The 20,862-nt window shown below is 35.7% G+C and overlaps 1 protein-coding gene across 1 annotated transcript; it reads right to left on the reverse strand.

Annotated features, from left to right (window-relative positions):
• Nucleotides 1–3,188: 3,188 nt before the first annotated feature.
• Nucleotides 3,189–7,919, reverse strand: DMRTA1 (DMRT like family A1). Its single transcript, XM_065908408.1, has 2 exons — nt 7,277–7,919; nt 3,189–4,074 (listed from the first exon to the last, which is right to left on the reverse strand). Exons 1-2 carry the CDS (start codon nt 7,917–7,919, stop codon nt 3,224–3,226), a joined length of 1,494 nt encoding a protein of 497 aa, XP_065764480.1. The 3' UTR covers nt 3,189–3,223.
• Between the last annotated feature and the right edge of the window lie 12,943 nt (nt 7,920–20,862).

A 20,862-nucleotide genomic window follows, 5' to 3' on the forward strand; every position in this document is an offset into this window, starting at 1 on the left:
TTTAATTTCAAAGACAAATAAATATCTACAGAACATGCATTTTAAAAAAGAGTTGAATGGATAGGCCACTTTGTAAATAATTTTTTTAGTTCCAAGTTCATAGATAGGAATCTCTAGGGGGGAAGGTCTTAAAATCCCCAGCATCTTTTTGTTTCAGCAGAAGTTGAAGGGGAAAATAGCAGATTTTACTCACATGCTCTTCAGTTGTTCCCCTAACTCTAACCCATTTTCACAGAATAGCTAGATGACAGCTTACACAATGAGGCCTATGCATTGAATCAGAGGAATTCCAAATGATTTAACCCCAGGAATAGGATTGGGCAATAATTCTGATCCATAACCATGAGGAAACGAGGGTGATCTCCACACAAGACTCCACTCAAGCAAACAAAAGGTTCCTCTTTGCCCACCTTTTTCACCATAGATCTCGGAGTTGTTTACCTCTCAGACAAATGGAATGGACTTGCCTAAACATACGACATGGAAATAGGTATTCTCCTTCTTCCTTCCCATCCTTAATTAGTGGTTTAGGAGTTCATACCTCAAGCTGCATGGATGAGCACAAACCTCAAGATTACACAGAACTCACTGATGTACCAACACTGTCAAATACTGCCACCACTGGTTGATGGGTTGGTTTTGTATACATGGGTAACAGTCTGTGAGCAGCTTAAGGGCAGCTCTCATATCTTATTCACCTCTTTATCCTCTGGTCTAGCACAATGCCTGGCACAAAGTAGGTGCTTAATAAATAGTCATTGAATAAACTAGCATTTTTATCTTTCATTTAATTCAGTCAGTGGAAAACTTGAGCACCTATTAATGTACCAGATACTCTAGGAAGCTGTGAGTGAACAAACAGGCATGAATCCTTCCTTAGACTTTACAGTCTAATTTAAACTGGTAAAGTAACTTCCACTCCTAACAACTGACAATAGTATTTTAACATAGGGATGGACAATACTACTGCCAAACCTCAATCTCCTCACATTCAAGTTAGTGGTTGGACAAAATGTTCTGTAAGACTGTTTGCATTCTAAACTTATTGTAAAGGGTATGAAATGTATAAAGTACTATGTAAATTAGCTTAAGTTTTAAAATTATAAAAGTTTTAAAAATTTGAAGACTGTCCCAAATGGACTTTCTCCCCAGTTCAAAAGGCAAATGGATACATGCACATCATCATATAAACCACATAAAGAATCCAGCAACTCTAGCACTGTTATGTTGTTGTATCAGATCTCTATTGAATAATGTAACTTCTTTGAGAGCACATTTTACATTTGGTATCCTCTATAGGATCTAGCACTTTTAAAATAACATTCAACAAATGAATTAATGCAGTGGAAATACCTTAAAAATCACCAAGTATTCTAACCTGAATGGCATTTAGTAGATTCAAGAATCCCAAGAAATTGTATTCAAAACTATGTCTGTAAACCACTTTGCAGAGTTCTTTGGTTTTATCAGTCTCAAAGAGATCTACCATCCAAAATGGTTCCTTCATTTAGTATATATTAACTGAATATCAACTACTTGCCAAGCATTATACTACGATTTAGGCTTGGAATCTAAAACTTTGTAAATAAATAATGAATATTAACTGTTTCAAATCTTTATAAGATCTGCTTTCTCACATTCACACCATTAAAAATAATGCATACTCTATTACACATTTACATCCTAAATCAGCATCAGATTCTATACAGTTATTTAATATGATATTTGCTGGTAAAATATACTTTAGAAATATATTCTTATCTGGCTCAATGGAAAAGTCTAAATGATGATAGAACCAATAGAGTTTAAGTGTATAATATACAGACAGATAGATAGATACACAAGTATATATAAACACACACATACAAACACACATACACATAATTTAAGAAATCTTTAGTAAATAATGCTGTCAAATTCTTTTAACCGTCTCTAATTCATCAACTATTTTACACCACAGCTGGATTTCCATTTATTCCTATCAACAGAATAGAGCTCCAATTCTTTAAAAAATAAATGATGACATATAAAGAAAATTTCCTAAAATTGTTTTGTTCTCAGGGACTTCCCACTGGCTAAAATAAATAACTCAAATTCTCTAGATGGAGAACAAAAGTACTTTTAAAATCTCAAGAAAGCCTTTAAAATTTACTGACAATTTTTCCCCTTGGAAATCTTTTATCTCCTCAATGCATCAAGCATTATCTATCTAGAGTCAATTAATAGTCATATGAGCAACTATTTTAAGTTTTCTGAATAAAATGATTTTTACCTTTGAGAATGGCTGCCACAGTCTTGCCACAAACATATGGAAAAGGTTATTTCCCCAGATAAAAGCATAAGCCTACTTAAAGATTTAAATCCTCATCCTCATTAGATGTTCATTTTATAATATAAAAATTCAATATAGCATGATCCAAAATAAGCATTTCCAAAAAACTGTTACATCATACTATTAGGAACCATTTGTATCTAATTTCTACACGCTACCAGAACTTAGCTGCAATTAGTGATAGTTGCCAGGAGATGGAGCATTCTCATTTCCTCAGATTTACTTCACAGACCTTTGTTTAACTCACAAAAAGTTTCCTTTAAACAGAAATGCTTTATTAATGGCACTTATCACCAATGGCAGATACGAATGAAAAACAAGGCATTCAGAAAAAAATAAGGACTTAAATTTCTCAAAAGTTTTACTAACTACTAATCATTTATATGTGAATAAAATACTTTAAAATACTTTGAATACTTTTCATCTCTCTTGTGTACAAGAAACAGAAGGAGGAAAAAAAGTTTAGAATAATATTTAGAATTACCTCAATTTTTCAATTCTTACTTCCGACTCATTTTATATAATGCTAGACTGCTTCATAATGTATGTTATAATTATATGCTCCATTTTTTCAATGAACTAAAAACAAGTATAGTTTTAAATTAGGAATTTACAACTGATATCTTAGGGAGAAAATTCATTAAAGTAAAAATATTTCCTGAAATAGTTTTATTCAAGGCACACATGATGTTTAAATGTTTCTTTCACTTAATAAATGCTAAAGAAGAGTCTTTAGATCTCAAATCTATTATATCGCTTGTAAAAAAAAAATAGCATTTTTAAAGACTGAAAATCCACTCCCATACATAGTAAACACATTAATAGATGTGGGTATGTGAGTTGTAGTGCATGCTTCCAGAAATACTCCAGAAAGGCAGGTAGGCAGATGCATTACAGGTTACTCTGATTTGGCCTGGAATACAGTCTGCTACCAGTTACTGAGTCTTTGATGGGAAGGTAAGAAGAATCCCTAATCACTCCTGAAAAAGCATAATCCAAAGCTGGCCTACAAGGCAATGCTGGTACCAACCCAGGAGTCAGATAGGGAGACATGAAACCAGACAGCCCTCTCCCTGGAGAGGAATATGCCAGCCGAAACGGACTGATACCTAGTCTAGGATTTAAGCTGTAGAGACTTGAATCACTTCCGTAAGAAGCAGAAGTAGTGTGAAGGGGAGAGAAAGCTGATTTATTTCCTAGAGTTCCAAAACCAATTCCAGCTAAACTAAAATTCGAAACTCTCGGAAAAGCTGTGTTTTCCAATGGTCCTGAATTTGCTAGTTCCCTGGTGTCTGGTTTGCGTTCTTTTCCATTTAGGATCTCTTCAATAGCTTGGACCACATCCCCTTTGCAGAACTGCAGAATGCCTTCTAGCCTGCTGCGTCTGTAACTTGGGAAAATCTTGGTAAGGATATCAAGAGGGTCTCTTGGTCTAGAGGACACAGTGGGATGGCTGGCTGTAGAATCAGTGAAGTCTTTGGCCCACTCACTTTCATTTCCTGATTCCAAATCAGAGGATGACAGGGACCTGGGACTCTCTTCCCCTCCTGACTGCTCCCCAGGATGAAGAGACTGAATGCTATCATCCTTGTTTGGGTTTTCTGAAATAGATGATGACCTGATGTTTTGTTTTCCAGCGACATCATTAGACTTAGGAGATGATCTCAGGGTAAACTGATGGGATTTAGACCCCAGTTCCTCTTGTCCACTCTCGCATGAGTCACATTTACTCTCCTTTTGTCCTGGGGAAGAGGAAAAAAAGGAATGAAATAAAGGGAAAACTTCCAAGAACAAAGTACTGCCCACTTGTAATTAATGCTGGATAAAATAACTTGTTTACTCATAGTATATTAATAATACTTATTATTCACTGTAAAAGACGTTAATGAACAAAAATTTTAAAATATCATTTGAAAATGCAGGTGTTGCAATAGTGGGAAAATGCAGTTTCTCATGTCATTTCAGGATCACAAAGCTCTATAATATATAAATGCTGTAGTTATTTAGGAATCAGAAGGTGAAATCTATTGTTACCCTCCAACTGTTAACACCAATATTTTACATTATTTGCCCCATTTAGGGATTCAAAATTTTCATAAATGTTACCCAAGTTTTGTTGTTATCCACATGAGGGCTTTTTTCCCACAGTGACAATATGCAAACAGCACTAAATAAAACAATTGTTTAGATAAGAAATCAGAAAAAAAGAACAATCTTACTATTAAAATGAATATTGTATTTAATCACTAATGCTAAATTTCAAAAACTGGTTTTTTACTCACATTTCAGGTTCCAACTAAGGTACCTGAATAATGTGAAAAAATAGCAGAATTTTTCATTTCCTTTCAAATCTAAGCCAATAATGACAACTGCTATACCAATCTCAAATCATATCAGAGATTGTATATTTCGTTTATGTGAGACACAATAGAGAGTTGATATTTTTCATAATCCTCTGTAAAATATGGACTTTCTCATTAAATCTCTAGAGAATATCAGTAAATGAGTTTATAATCAAATTGTTTCTAAAAGAAAATAATTTACAGCACTCTTTTCACTACTGGAATCTGTTTATTTTTCAAAGTATCTTGTAAAAAATATTAGTCACTTAACCTTAACTAACAACTCCCTTTTAATATTAAGGGAAATGTTCCGAAAACAGTTTCACAGAAAAACCTGATTTTCTATCTCAATATGTTAAGCATATGAATATTAATAAAACAAGACTATCTTTAAATACTTTTTGCAAGGCTAATGCCAGTAGAACAATAATAAATAATTTTTATTTTTATTTACATTTACTCTTAATCTATAGATGGAGTTTCTCTATTTCCATTAGAGTCAACTGTCAATGAGGTACTAGGTTTTATTGCCAACTTTCTCTTCAAACAAGATTTATGAATGTAACAAAACACATATGACCTATAGCAATGATTTGCAATGCTCCTATGTTTTCTCAAAGAGCAGACCTATATTCTAAGCAAACATCTACAATTTGCTTTATAAAATTAAATGTGTACAATTTAACACATTGAGAATGAAAATGCTGTCATTATGTCAAACATGACAAAGAAAAAAGTGTTGCTTCTGCAAAATCACAAAGACTCTAGAATTTTCACCTTTAAATAAAACAATAAAAGTCATCTAATGATATAGAGATAGATCAACCTTGGTCTGCCACTCCATTTTATTTATAAATATAATTCACTACATATGACCCTTTTAACATGTAAGGTATCACAATTTCATCTCTAAAGTAATTTTCATCTCTATAGAAATTTATGCATAAAACACAATATAATGTAATGAAATACTGATGGCATCAGACTGTCTAGAAAATAAGCTGTCTTTAAAATACTGCAATATCGTTATGTCATCTCTTTTCTTTCAACTCCTATAGCTGGTTTTTATCATTGTATGCTATGTATTATACTGTAGTTTTAGGACACATATAGTTTTCCTTCTTTAGAATATAATATTCTTTTGTGTAGGAAAATCTTATTCACCTCTGAACCACTGTTTGTCTAATGAATAAACACACTAGTTTACTACAGTTCATGGATATTGTATAGGAGAAGGCAGTCCATTTAGAAGTATCTTTTCAAAAAAAAGAGGTCAACTGAGGCAAACAATAAAATAAAATAAATGATCCTATAAAACACCACCCCCTCAAAAAAATCACATAAGTCAATGCCTAGCAGAAGGTTGACAGTCAGATCTCACTGTCAATTTAGTTTGCAGACTTTTAATTTTTACTTCTTTTTATAGCAGTTTTGCTTAACAACTTTATTCTTCAGCCCTCCTGATTTTTGATGAGAAATGTTTAAACTACATTTTGTCCACTGACACAAACTAGAACATGGACAAAAAGTGACATAGGTGAAAACAAAATAATACACATCTTATTTAAGCAGAAAAAGAGTCTTTTTCAAAAGTAAATGCTGTGATCTGTTGAGTTGCAATTTTCATAATTCATGGACGTTTTCTAATTAATAACTTAATGCATCATTATAGTTTAACTTCATATGATTCAACCCATCTTGTATTTATACAAAAACGCCAAAATGACATTTTTGTGCAAGTATGACCTACTGTAGAATTATGAAATTTGCTAAAATACAGTAAGATTTGTTAGCATGAAAGGTTAATTTGGGATAACCCTAATCAAAAAAAGAAATCTTTTTACCTAACATAGATGGTGAAGGCAATTTGCAGTCAATAAATGATAGAAAAAAATTAAAATTTCTTGGATAAAGAAATCTCAAAGGTTAAGATCCCCAAAGATAAGAAATTCTTGGACTTTGAAATTCATATCAATGGTTTTACAAGCCTAAATTTAGAAAACCTAAATTTCTTTCCTATAAGAGGTATAACTTGAAATGTTAGAGTTTTCTACACTGTTGGAGGCTAAAAAGCAGCTGAAGAAAAGAGATGGGATGCTTAAAAATTTTTAAAGAGTAAAAATGTTTTGGTAGATTTCAGTCTCTTCCCCACTTTTAGTTGGTCTGTCCCACAGGTGAAGACTGTACTCCCAACCACACGTGAGTTTTCCATGCAAGATCACATTAACTCTGGTTTTACAGCTAAAAAGAATACAGAGCAAGCTCAAAATGCAGTTTCTTTCACTAAGTTTTTCACTACCTTTGCTCTAAGTTCGTCTCCTCTCGCGGAAAAACTTGGGCACAAACTGCAATCCTAGAATGAGTTCCTCAACTGATCACTGGTACTTCATTTGTTCATTTATCCTATCGCTTAAGGGACAGAAAGCCCTACGGAAGTGAATGTGATAGGTCTCTAAGCAGTTTCCCAGGACTTAAATGCTTCTTTTAAGTTCTTTCTTGCCCTCCTCCATGCCATGGCTGCTTATTTCAAAGATTTTTTTTTTTCTCCTCCTCCAAAACAACCATTTTTCTTTTGCAAAGAGCAAATGTAAGATCTACTCACCTTGTTTTTCCTCTATATAATCTGGCTGGAAAATTTCGAAAACAGGGGTCGCCAGACCACTAGCCTTTCTCGAGGCACTCAGTCCCAGAGCAGTCACCGTCGCAGGGCCGCTCGAGGCCGTCTGGGAAGTCTCCGTTCTGCTGCTGCCTCCGGATGACCGAGCCCCTGCTCCTAAGGGTCCAGGGTACAGAAGCCGTTGCAGCCCCCGAGCCTCGCTCTCCTCTTGGGCCTGCTGTCTGCGCAGCGCCACCTGTGCGGCCATGACACGCTGGCGCTCTGCGATCAGGGTGCACTTGGCACACGCGCAGTCCCGCCAGCGGCAGAAGCGCTTGTGGCCCTTGAGGGCTGACACCACTCCGTGGTTGCGACAACGGGCGCACTTGGGTGTCCGTGGGTAGCCACCGGCCACAGCGCCCACCCCACTTTCCAGTTCGGCAGGCGGCAGGCAACCTCCGCTTCCGGCGGTGGAGGCTGCCCTCAGAAAGAGGCTGGACGGGCGCAGGAAAGTTGGAGGAACGGGTATCCCCGGGGGTACCGGTAACGCTGGAGACGGGGGCGGAGGGGCCGCTACCACCAGTCCCGGGGCCAGGTGGGGTGGGCCGCTGCGGCTGCGGTCTCTACTGCCACACTGAGACTGCTCCATTTCCGAGAAGTGTCTGGTGAGGGAGGAGTTGCAACAGAAGAGTGCGCTGTCCGCAGCTAACCCTGCTGGGATGCGGGGGCCGAGAGGGCCAACCTTGGTCCCTCTGCCTACCACCCCCACACCGACAAGGTCTGACACAATTCCCGCGATGAACTGGGAACAGCCGCTTCCCAGAGCTGGAGACTCTTAAGAGGCGCAGAAGTCTACTGAGCCTCTTAAGAGGCGCAGGGCGCTAAGTTAATGCCTTGTTTTCCGCGCGCCTTCTCCTTCGGAAGCAAGAGGCAAGACTTGCAGAGGCTACCCCGCCCACTGGATCTACTGGCCAAGGGCTGAAACTGGGGAGGGAGGGCCGCGGCGGGACCTGACCGTCTGGGAGGAGGGGCGGTGGGAGACACAAGAGACTGCCCCTTCACACACTCGCACAAAAGCCCTTTTCTCCCACTTGCTTCTCCATGAATTCCTCAATGTATGTTTTTTTGTAAGATAATCTTCTCTCCCTCCCCATGCCTCTTTGTCCTTCGTAAATTAAGCAAGATTTGGAGTTCTTTCCCCAGTTCCTAGCTCCTCCTACGAGAGTGTGAAGATTTGAACATGGAGTTCTCCGTTTCTTTCCTTTTCCCAGATGAAGTGTTTAAGATGATGTGTGTGCTCAGTCGCTCAGTCGTGTCCGACTGTTTGCGACCCCATGGATTGTATAGCCTGCCAGGCTCCCCTGCCCATTGGATTTTCCAGGCAAGAATACTGGAGTGGGTTGTCATTTCCTTCTCCAGTTTAGAATGGTAGCACGGTCAATATTAATGAGAAAACACAAACAAGCTGCAAATATTACCCACGCCTGAAAGATACCTTATTTTAGGGCCTTAGGGCTGCGTCAAAACAGTGGATAAGTATTTAAGGGGCCTGATTCACGTTCAGAATCTTCTCATGCATCTGTTTATTTAGAGATGCAAATTTGGATTCTATATACCATATTTTGAAATATTATCATCCAAAGAAACCCTAATGAATTTCTTATCTAGAACTACTTATAGGTAGCAATTATGTTAAAACTTTCAAAAATACTTCACATTTCTATTGTAAAGTGTTGGGGAGGGTCATCTAGACCATTCTTTAAACATGCTATTATTAATTGCATGCTTAAAATATGCACTTAATGCCTTTAATTGTAAGAAAATATCATATTGCTTTTAAACCAAAAGGCAATTTAAAGCAGGAAAGTAAAAAAAATAAAAAATAAAGCAGGAAAGTCATGAGTGTGTTCCTTAATGGAAAGGACAGTCAGGGTTCTATCAGTTTCTTGAGACAATAGTCAACTGCCTTGACAGGCAATTCATATTCTAGTACTAAGATAGCAAGTGATAATGAAATTTTTACCATTCCACCTATTGACATCCAGGGAAGACATTGCTAATCAGTCTGGGCTTTCTCTTACCCTCCCACTTCACACCAACACCACCATTACCATCCTCCCATATATGCATCCTGATAGTCTTATCATAGAACTTCCCCACCCTTCTTAAGTATTAGAACTACCTATGGAACTTACATAAATACTCTAAACAAAGTATTCTGATTCTTTTTACTCTGAGTCTTTTAAACTCTCAAGGTTAAGATTATATATAACCAAGGTTTAGAACTGCCACTCTGGGAATTCCTAACCTCTGTGGAATCTATAATACCTAATTTTCTCAGACTTCTATATCTTTGCTCAAGCCACTCCTGCCTAAAAGCTATTTATTCCCCTATTGTGGAACTCACATCAAATGTATGACTAATGAGTTTTCAGTGCTATATGGATCATTAAAGCACAGTGAATTACCTAGTGAGAAAACAATTCCTTTTTTCTATTATTTTTCAATGATCTTGATTACATAATGGAAAATGCTCAGCTTGGTGTAAATATGACTATCATATGCTAAGCCTTATCAATTATGCTTTAAAAAAATTAAAAGCACCTCAACAAGTAACACTGCTTACCTGGAATTTGACACTATTTTTCTGTATTTATTTTATTTTCAGTTATCTTCCCAAGTGATATTGATTTTCATCCAAATAAGTGAAAAAAATTCATAAAGTAAATATATTTAAATAAAATGTGTGTCTATTGAAATGGAAAATGACAAAATGTGTGAAAAACTAAAAACAAACCTTGTTGATAAAAAAATAAAGGAAATTGAAATAAATTGAGAGAGAGACCATTTCCATGGCTCAGAAGATTCAACATTCTTAAGATAGTTCTACCTAAATTGATCTATAGATCAAATCAACCTCAATCAAAATTCCAGCAGACTTTTTTAGTAGAAATTGTCAAACCTGCTCCAAAATTCATTTTGAAATGCCAAGGAAAGAACTAGAATAGCCAAAACATCTTTGAAGAAAAAAGGATAAATAAAGTTTCAAGGCTAACAGTATCTTACTTCAAGAATTATTATGAAGTTATAATAATACAAACAGTGCATTAGTGGTAAAAAGATAGAAAAATCAACCAATATGGCAGAATAGACAGTTTTAGAAATAGACTCACCCAAAAATAGACAACTAATTTTAGACAAAGGTGTAAAGACAATTCAGTGGAGAAAGGACAGTTTTTTCCCAACAAATTCTGCCAAAAAAATTGAACATCTGTATGCAAAAAAAATGTTTATCTTTGACCCATACCTCATAGTTATATACTCAAAATGGATCACAGACCTAAATATAAGTCATAAAATCATGTAACATGGGAGAATACCTTTGTGATCCTGGCTATGCAAAGATTTCTTATCTATACCACCAAAAATATGATTCATAAAAAGAACAAATCAATAAATTTTACTTCATCAAAATTAAATACATTTCTTCTTCAAGAAGCACTATTAAGAAACTGAGAGAAAATAGTTGTAATACATATATCTGTTAAAGGACATGTATACAGAATGTACAAAGAAATTTCAAAACTCAATAAGAAAAAAATATTTTAAGTGATTTGAACAAACAAACATGTCACCAGGGAAGATATATGGATGGCAAATAAGCACAACAAAAGATGTTGGACACCATTAGTCACTAAGAAAATGCATATTAAACTTACCATGAAGTACCACTACACATTGACCATATCAAGTATTGATGAGAATGTGGATAACAAGAACTTTCAAAAACTGCTTATGTAAAATAGTATAATCACTTTGCAGACCAGTTGATAATTTCTTAAAAAGTTAAACATGCTCATATCATATAATCCAGTTATTATATTCCACTCCTAGGTATCAATTCAAGAGAAATTAAGCAAATGTTCATTTTAAAAAATTCACATTAGCTTTATTCGTATAGACGCAAATTGGGAAAACCCTAATGTTTATCAGTAGTTGGTATACTCATATAATGGAACAAACTAAAGTACATTGATACATGCTATGACATGAATGAATCTAAAAATAATTATTCTGAGAGAAAGACAAAAATGAGTATATACTATATGATGTGATTTATATAAAATCTTTGATATTTATAGTCACATTAAGCACATCAGCAGTTCCTGGAAATGGGTGGTGGAAAGGCAGTGAAAAGAAAGATGGGCATTAGGGATTACAAAGGATCAAAAGAAAACTTTTGGAGATGATAAATATGTTAATTATTTCAATTGTGGTAATGACTTTACTTGTGTAAACATACATCAAAACTCACCATTTGTGTACAATAAATATGTACAGCTTATTGTATATCAATTATACTCTTATAAAGCTGTTATAAAAAATAAAACTCCTTGTTACTTCTGGAAGAAGAATGGAATAAAATAGCATTCTGAGCAAAGACAATCCTCATCTTATCACCCAAAGCTAGAGCAATGATTTTAAAAGCTGTATTTCTTCTCAAATACACTGGAAAGCCTGAATTTCTTCTCCTCTCATAATAGTACTTTGTACTCTCTCTTAAATTATATATACGTTCCCCTCCCCTGCTTTTTCCTGCATCTAACAGCAAATTAATACTGTAACTATTCTTATAAATCATTAAGAAGATGTTAACAGCTGCAATTTAGCAGTGGCAACAGTCTTCCCAAGTGAAAAGGCGATGAGAAAAAAAAAACTTATCTTTAATTAAACTGTATACAAGTATCACAGATATGTCATTTACAAATTTATTCTAAATAAAGTAAAAGAAAAATGACTAACAGGAAACATAGTGGCATATCAGAAGGAAGGGAAGCTAATAAACAGAACTTCTCCCAAGCTCAAAAACATTTATGCATCTCCTTTTTTGGTTACTATTGATTTTTATTCCAATTCCTCATTCACTCTAAACTTTTTTTTTTCACTTTACAATATTGTATTGGTTTTGCCATACATTGACATGAATCCGCCATGGGTGTACATGTGTTCCCCATCCTGAACCGCCTCCCCCCTCCCTCCCCATCCCATCCCTCTGGGTCATCCCAGTGCACCAGCCCTGAGCACCCTGTATCATGCATTGTTGAAACATGTAAATTATATGTGCAGTGAATCGCCAGTCCAGGTTCGATGCATGACACTCTAAACTCTTACAGTCAACTGCCATTTCTTGTTGGTTCACTATGCCAACCACTCAGCACAGAGGAATGGAAGTGTGAATCAGCAACTGTAAAGCAGACCTGGCTCTGGTAGTAACTAAGTTATAAGACCTTAGTCAAGACACTAACCCGGTCAGCTTCACTTTTCCCATTAACAACTGAAAACACTGTCATATACAAGGATATTTTCAAGTCTATGGGTCACTTCATCAGTCAATTCCAGTCAAATTATTTTTCATTAATGTTCTTAATCTCTGAGGAACTTCATTACTATCCCCACTAAGGCTTCAGTCAAAGCATCTCTTGTCTTTAAAAAGTATCTTGTGCTAACTGGCAATAAAGGAAAGTTAAGGAGGATATGCTTAGTTTGGCTAGAAGGTTCTGTCAAGAAGACTACGGAAAGGCTTTTAAATTGCTTATTCTTTTGTGCATAAACATTTCCAATCACTCCACACTTCCGGATACATGTGCACACACCGTATATAGCCCAACTACTTACCCCACGGCTTCCCAGAGCCGTGTGTGCCATGTGCTCAGTTGTGTCCAACTCTTTGCAATCCTGTGGACTATAGCTTGCCAGGTTGCTCTGTCCATGGAATTTTCCAGGCAAGAATACTGGAGTGTGTGGTGCCATTTCCTGCTCCAGGGGATCTTTCTGACTCAGGGATTGAACCCATGTCTTTTGTGTCTCCAGCATTGGCAGGCAGGTTCTTTACCATTAGCGCCACCTGGGAAGCCCTCTGAGAGCCATGAAAGAAACTGAAAGTTAAGTCGCTCAGTCGTGTCCGACTCTTTGCAACCCAATGGACTGTATCCTACCGGGTTCCTCCATCCATGGGATTTTCCAGGCAAGAACACTGGAGCGGGTTACCATTTCCTTCTCCAGGTGATCTTCCCAACCCAGGGATTGAACCCGGGTCTCCCGCATTGTAGGCAGCCACTTTACCATCTAAACCACCAGGGAAGTCCATCTTGGTATGCTAATGTCATTTTTTGTTGGTTTTGAGGGGAAGTTTGAACTGCGCTTCTCTTTCTCTGGGGTTTCTCAAAAGTCAATTGAGTGTTATCATGAATGAGAGGCTACAGTTTGTTAGAGTGACAAATTCCAGCCCTTGGACTATGGCCCATCAAATGGGTAGACATCCCAAGTCTGGAAAGATATAGGCCTCTTCTCCGACTCAGTCTTGCATGGAGTATTGGAGAAAAGATGAACATATTTGGTGATACACATAATAGGTCAAAAATTGTCACTCCCCCCAAAACCAATATCTACCAGTAAATGCTCCCTTCTGAGAGTAACCTAGAGCTGGATAGAGATCATTCATTACCCTAGAGCTGTAACCCGCCACAGCATTGTACAGCTTAGGAAATAGGACTTCCTTGGACGATGTCAATAACCATAGATATGCAGATGACACCACCCTTATGGCAGAAAGTGAAGACAAACTAAAAAGCCTCTTGATGAAAGTGAAAGAGGAGAGTGAAAAAGCTGGCTTAAAGCTCAACATTCAGAAAACTAAGATCATGGCATCTGGTCCCGAAGTGAAATAGATGGGGAGACAGTGGAAACAGTGGCTGACTTTATTTTTTCTGGGCTCCAAAATCACTGCAGATGGTGACTGCAGCCATGAAATTAAAAGATTCTTGCTCCTTGGAAGGAAAGTTATGACTAACCTAGACAGCATATTAAAAAGCAGAGACATTACTTTGCCAACAAAGGTCCGTTTGGTCAAGGCTATGGTTTTTCCAGTGGTCATGTATGGATGTGAGAGTTGGACTGTGAAGAAAGCTGAGCGCAAAAAAATTGATGCTTTTGAACTGTGGTGTTGGAGAAGACTCTTGAGAGTCCCTTGGACTGCAAGGAGATCCAACCAGTCCATCCTGAAGGAGGTAAGTCCTGGGTGCTCATTGGAAGGACTGATGCTGAAGCTGAAACTCCAATACTTTGGCCACCTCATGAGAAGAGTTGACTGACTGGAAAAGACCCTGATGCAGGGAGGGATCAGGGGCAGGAGGAGAAGGGGACGACAGAGGATGAGATGGCTGGATGGCATCACCGACTCAATGGGCATGAGTTTGAGTAAACTCCAGGAGTTGGTGATGGACAGGGAGGTCTGGCGTGCTGCAATTCATGGGCTCACAAAGAGTCGGACACGACTGAGCAACTGAACTGAACTGAACTGAACTGGAGGATGTCATCTCTGATCCCTTGCTCTAAGATAGCAGGAATCCAGTTGAAGATCATACACATTGTTCCCTCACTATCAAATGAACAAGGACTATAAAAGTGAGTAGAACATATTTTCTCTTATTGCTTTATGACCCTTTTCATACCAGTTGAGGATGCTTACGTGGAATCAAGAAATCAAGAAACTAACAAAGGCAAGGAACAGAGAAGTATCTATTTTTTTTTCTATATCCATTTCTAAATACCCCCAGCACAGTAAACATGCAATACATCTTGGAAAATAAATAAAGACTGGATGCCACAAGATTTATTTGGCTGAACAAGAACTAATATTACATTACTTTTCCTTCATATTATGAAATTTTTGAGAACTATTTCTAGTTCACTAAATAGTAATCATTTCTGGTTTTAGCTCCATGGTGTTTATATAAACTGGAGTGTGATTTCAAGTATCACTTACAGTTTACTGTGTTTTCTGTACTTTTAATATTAAATACTTTATGACTTTTTTCTTAAAGAAAAAGTCTTATGAAACTCTATAGTTATACTTTCATGCCCACTGTAACTGTATTCCAGCATTTTTTAAAATGTTTAGATCTAAGAATACATAATTGCTTATGAATGTGATGAATTAACATTGATTATAAGCATTTGCTTATAATCTTTTTTTAGATTAAAAAAGGTTATGATAATATTTACTGTACATATAACACTTTTAATTTAATATTGTGATACAACTTCCATAGCTTTGTGAGCTCCAGTCATCATAATTTCCATTATTTAGTCATACAATAATAATTCTTCTAATAAAGGATATTTATAATTTTTCACTTCCTCCCTGTTTTAAATAAGAAAGGTATGAGAATGTGAACTTTATTTTTTATGTGAACTTTAAAATGTTTTTTATATTATAAATTATCTTTAGAATAAATTCCAATGAATAAAAGTACAGACTTAAAGGTTATGGATATTTTTTAAACTTTTGACTTATACTACTTTTTTCCTAAAGAATGAATTTGAATTCTAACATGAAGTTTATCTTATTATTATCCCATATATATTTTTTTCTCTTAAAGGGAGTGTTTTTTCAAACTAGGTAATTGATGCCACTTTCTCCTGTAATAACAATGATAACCCAGAGTTCCATCAGGAAAATAATTCTACAAGGTTTCCATTCATAGAAAGATAATCACCATTTTGCAGATCTCTTGTTGAGTATAACTGAGGGGAACTGAAGCAAAACATGGCAAAAGTTCCAATCATTATAACATACCCTGATGGTTCTTTAAATAAATTACACAGCCTTTTGTGAACTAGCTGATTTAAGCAATTCTTTATAAAGGAGTGCTATTGACTTAAAGACTCTAAGTAGAAATCTTGGTGCCATTGTGGTTAATTGCATAAGCAGGTGTTCAAAACTATGTTCTTTATTTAGTTTATTCTAATCAATCTAAGTCTACTGTGTAAATAGGGCTCAGAATTTATGAAACTCTTGTTTTGCTTTTTAACTCACAGGATATTTAAAGGAAATTCATGCTCAGGCACTGAGATCAGCTTTGTGACTTGTGTTATACTGAATAGAATCCACCTTTATAAATTAATGTATTTGGAAACATTTCATCAGAATTCCGTCTTTTAAACAGTTTAAAGACTGTTTCACTCAGAAAGCATGTGAAAGCCCTTTACATGGCTGCTAAAGATCATAACAGAATGAATAGCATATATTAAATGGTAAAGCATTTTAATAAGAAGTTGAATTAAAAATTGCACCCTAGGTAAATTAATTAAACCAAGTCAGTAATCAATAAAATTCTTCATAAAATGTTATTACCTTAAAGGATCTTCAGTATATTAAGAACCTCTCTGTCCTACTCTTTAAGAGCTGGTTATTTTGTGTCATGTACTATAATAAACATAGGCTTTATACATATTATACTTATTGAGAATTTAATTCTCAACTTATTGAGGTCAATTATATTATCCTGGTTTTATAAATAAAAAAATTTTATAGTTTTAAAAAGTATATGTCCTCAAAATACTCTAATATTCAGATTCCTTTACGTTCATGCTTCTCCCCAGAAGTTAGGCAAATTCCCACTGTAACAGAGACTCACAAAGCAATCTATTAAGTACAGTTTTTCATGATATAGTTCCTCAGAAGAGGTGCTTATTGGCTAAGACATGAGCAATCTTGAAACTATATCTATTCTTTCAGTTAATAACAGTTCCAGTTTAAAAAGAGGGTATGAAATTAAAAACAGAGAGAAATTCAAAATTCCGTAGTTTACAAATCTTCTTTTAGCAAAGTTTGATGATGGAATTTTTATCACTCTCCACTTTCTTTCTCACATCTTACCATGTAAATAACAATAAGAGAAATCGAGAAAAAAATCTTGCTATTTATTTATACCATTAGAAATTTGAAACATGTTTTCCTTTCATTCTCAAGCACCACTAAAGTCAGATTAGATACTAAATTTTACTCCTGTCAAGACCTGATATTCAATTCAAAGGAGGTCTTTTCCCCTTAAGGTAACTACTATGAGACCTTACCATTCACTATTAAGAAAAAAAATTAAATGTTTCATAAAATAAAAATTGACAAAGAGAAGTTGATATATGCCCTTTTGGAAAGAAAAATAGTTAACTTTTTAAAAAAGATACATTTTAACATATTAGTTTCTACTATATCCCACTGATTAAACACAAATAAGAAATGTAAGTCATTTCCTCAAATATCCTTTTCTTCATGAGGAATTGCCACAGGATCTAGAAAATAGTTTTTTGTTCATTACTGTTATAAAATATGATGAAATTAACTTTGAAAGGTGTTATACATGTTGGCTTTTTTTTCCTATCTTTGCGTGCCAGAGTCTGTCTTCTGGAGCTTTCATTAAAAGTGTCCCAATTAAAAAGCTGTGTGAGTAAGAAAATGGTTTCCATTCACAATAAGGATTCTAAATAAGAGGTAAATTCAGTAAATCAGTTCCTCCTTGGCTCCTAGCCATCCACATCTTTTAGTTTTGAAATTCATTTCTTTGTGAGCATAAGGTGGTTGTTATGAGGTGTTATCAGGCCTAATGACAGGGCTATTGTACATGGTAGGAGGTGGCAGTTTTTGATCAATGTCTTCAAAGTCAAAGCTTGGAAAATAATAGCTGCACATCAAAACCCACTGCCATAATGCAGTTAACATTGGGCTCTTTCAGGTGGCCTGAGGGAATGACCTAATTCTCATGTTGAGCTCTACTTTAATTAGTCATCTATAATGGTGTATTAAGATTTACGTGAAGACTTATAACTTGAGATTCATTATCAAATGAGATTCAAGAAAATCATTGTAAGAATAAAAATAAAGAAACCTACCTATTTATTCATGTTATCCTCCCATTTTCCTGAATCCCTCACTGATTGCAGTTCTGTTCTTAAGACATTTTTATTGGCCCAATATCTTTAAAAGAATGCCCATGTTTAAATAGGACATTAGTGCAATTATTTCAGGATATCCTGCCTAGTTGATCAAGTTACTGATTTAAATCTTTTTGTTGTACTTTTTTCTATATTTTTGTTGCTTTTACAAAAAGTCTTAAGCATTCACAATTGCTTTAAAATAAGGGGTTTTATGTTGTTTTTAGGTTTTTTCTTCTAGAACATACAGTTACTGACAACATTTGGAAAGAAAAAGCTATTTCATTCATAAACTCATTTGAATAGCACAACTGGAATGTTTATATAATCATATATATATATTACATATACATATACATACACACACATGATTTCTTAAAGTATCTACAGAGTCACAGGTGGAAAAATACACAATTAAAAAGTCAAATAAATCCATAGTTAAGAGTTAAATGTGCCATATGTTTCTTTAATACTGAGTCACAATGGGGTGCACTAAGAAACTCATTAAGTCAATGGAAATAGCAGCTGGGCCCTATCAAGATGTCTATTCACTTCGGAAATAGAAAAAGAGAGAAAGAATGGACACAGTCCACTTCTCAGGTTGTGCTGATAACATTTACTTGGTGTTAGTACAATGCAAAATGCCTTTCCTCTCAACATCTAATTTGATAAACTTCATTTTAATAGCCTTTCTTTATTTTTTCCAGTAAGGCAAAGATATCTCCCTTTACTTTTTGAACTTTTCTCATTAAAAAAATGAAAACTCTGCCAAAGCACCTAAATAGTACACTAGAGTCATGCAACAGACACACTGAGCCTGACAAATGACTTTAAAACATTAAAAAACAAAAAAAAAAGTCTTAATAAGTCTGGTTAGAGTTTATGAACTTCAGAATGAAATGAACATCAAAATACAAATTGCTCCCACCAAAGTTTTGTGTGATTTAGTGAAAGGTCTTTGTTCCCAAGGCACTGATTTTTCTCCTCTATAAAATGTAGTTTTAGATGCTTTTTTCCCCTGCAGTTACTTTAAGAATCAGGCAAAATCTATGAGAATCTAAACATATGCACATGTAAACACAATTTTAGATAGCATTTCAAGCCCCCTTTTAAACTGATCACCATAAAGGATGACTAGTCTCTTACAAGTTTAAAATTCTATGGTTTTATGGTGATATCAGTATAAAACCTCCTGATTCATAAAGCAAATCTACAAAACTAAAATCAAGTCTCTGAAGTCTCTAGAGTCTACTATAGGAGGAAATGAATGCAGAACTATAGAATCTTAAGAGTTCATCTTAAGAGTTCAAAGTGACTTTGATTGGTTTTCTCTATTAATAGATTATAATTCATAGTATCTATATTCATATTTTAACAAAAACAGTGCTCTGTAACAGGATGAGAAAATAAGGCCAAAAAAAGTAATACCTCCAAGCCATTTTGATTCAATAATGATAATTCATATTCATGAAATCATTTTCTTCTTACAGAATCTTCAAAATTTTCACTGAATTGAGAAATGTTTAACAACTAAGTGCACGTGTGCATGCTAAGTTACTTCAGTCGTGCCCTACTCTTTGCAACCCTGTGTACTATAGCCCTCCAGGCTCTCTGTGCATGGGGTTCTTCAGGCAAGAATATTGGAGTGGGTTGCCACGCCCTCCTCCAGGGGATCTTTATCCAGGGATTTAACCCACATCTCTTATGTCTCCTGCGTTGGCAGACAGGTTCTTTACCACCAGCACCACCTGGGAAGACCACTAACAACTATGTGGGGACAATACAAATATGTTTCCACTGCTCAGTCATGTCTGACTCTTTGCAACTCCATGGACTGTAGTTGGCCAGGCTTCTCTGTCCATGGGATTCTCCAGGCAAGAATACTGGAGTAGGTTGTCATTTCCTCCTCCACCTCTCGGCAATATTCAGCATAGTTACATGTACTTAAAATTCCCTTCTCTTGACTTCCATAAAACCATAACTTTCTACTTTTCTCCTACTTCACTATTTCTTCTCATCTTATTTGCTCATCCCTCCACTCTTCCTTTTTCACATACAAGCCTGTTATAGTTCACTTGTTTGATTATAATTATCCGATCCCCCTTCCCAAAAGAATGGGAAACAGGGTAGTTTTGTTTCCCTCTGTTGGTCTCAGTGCCTTAATCACAGAATAGATAATCAGTAAACATGTTAGTAAACATATTAGAGAAATAGAAAAGGCCTAAAAGGGACCAAGGTATGACAAGTCTCATGGGAAAATGAGATCATTTTAGGGGACTATCTAAAACACTTCATTTCACTACAAAAGTGACCATGATGTATGACACCTGCAAACAGAGAAGGGGAAGGAAGATCATAGGAAAAGCCTTAGACTGTAGTGTAAGTCTGAGAATGTTTCTGTTAGGCCAGTAGGGATCCCCATAGAAAAGCCTGCTGGTTATAGGAATCTTTCAATCAGAAATGATCTGATAACAGTCATTGATTGGGAGAGGCCTGGGCAGAGTCTGACATCAGTATAAACACTTTGGGGGAACCATTCCTTGCAGAAAGCTATCTCATAAGGGGAGAGCTGACTGGTGTACTCTCAAGGATACAACAGTCTGAAGATGTTTTGTAAGTCACATCTAAATGTGTTAAGTGGGAAAGCTTGTAACACTGGTCTATGGGCAAGAGGTATAGTCTTAGAATTGATCCCATTATTGTTTGTCAAAATAATTTATAAAATTTTTCCACAATTAACAAACATATAATAGCTATTTTTTATAATGCAGCTGTTTTTCCTTTCTAACCCCTAAGAGTTTATTCAAGGGTTTGTATAA

Source organism: Muntiacus reevesi, chromosome 17, assembly GCF_963930625.1.
Source record: "Muntiacus reevesi chromosome 17, mMunRee1.1, whole genome shotgun sequence".
Taxonomy (NCBI): domain Eukaryota; kingdom Metazoa; phylum Chordata; class Mammalia; order Artiodactyla; family Cervidae; genus Muntiacus; species Muntiacus reevesi.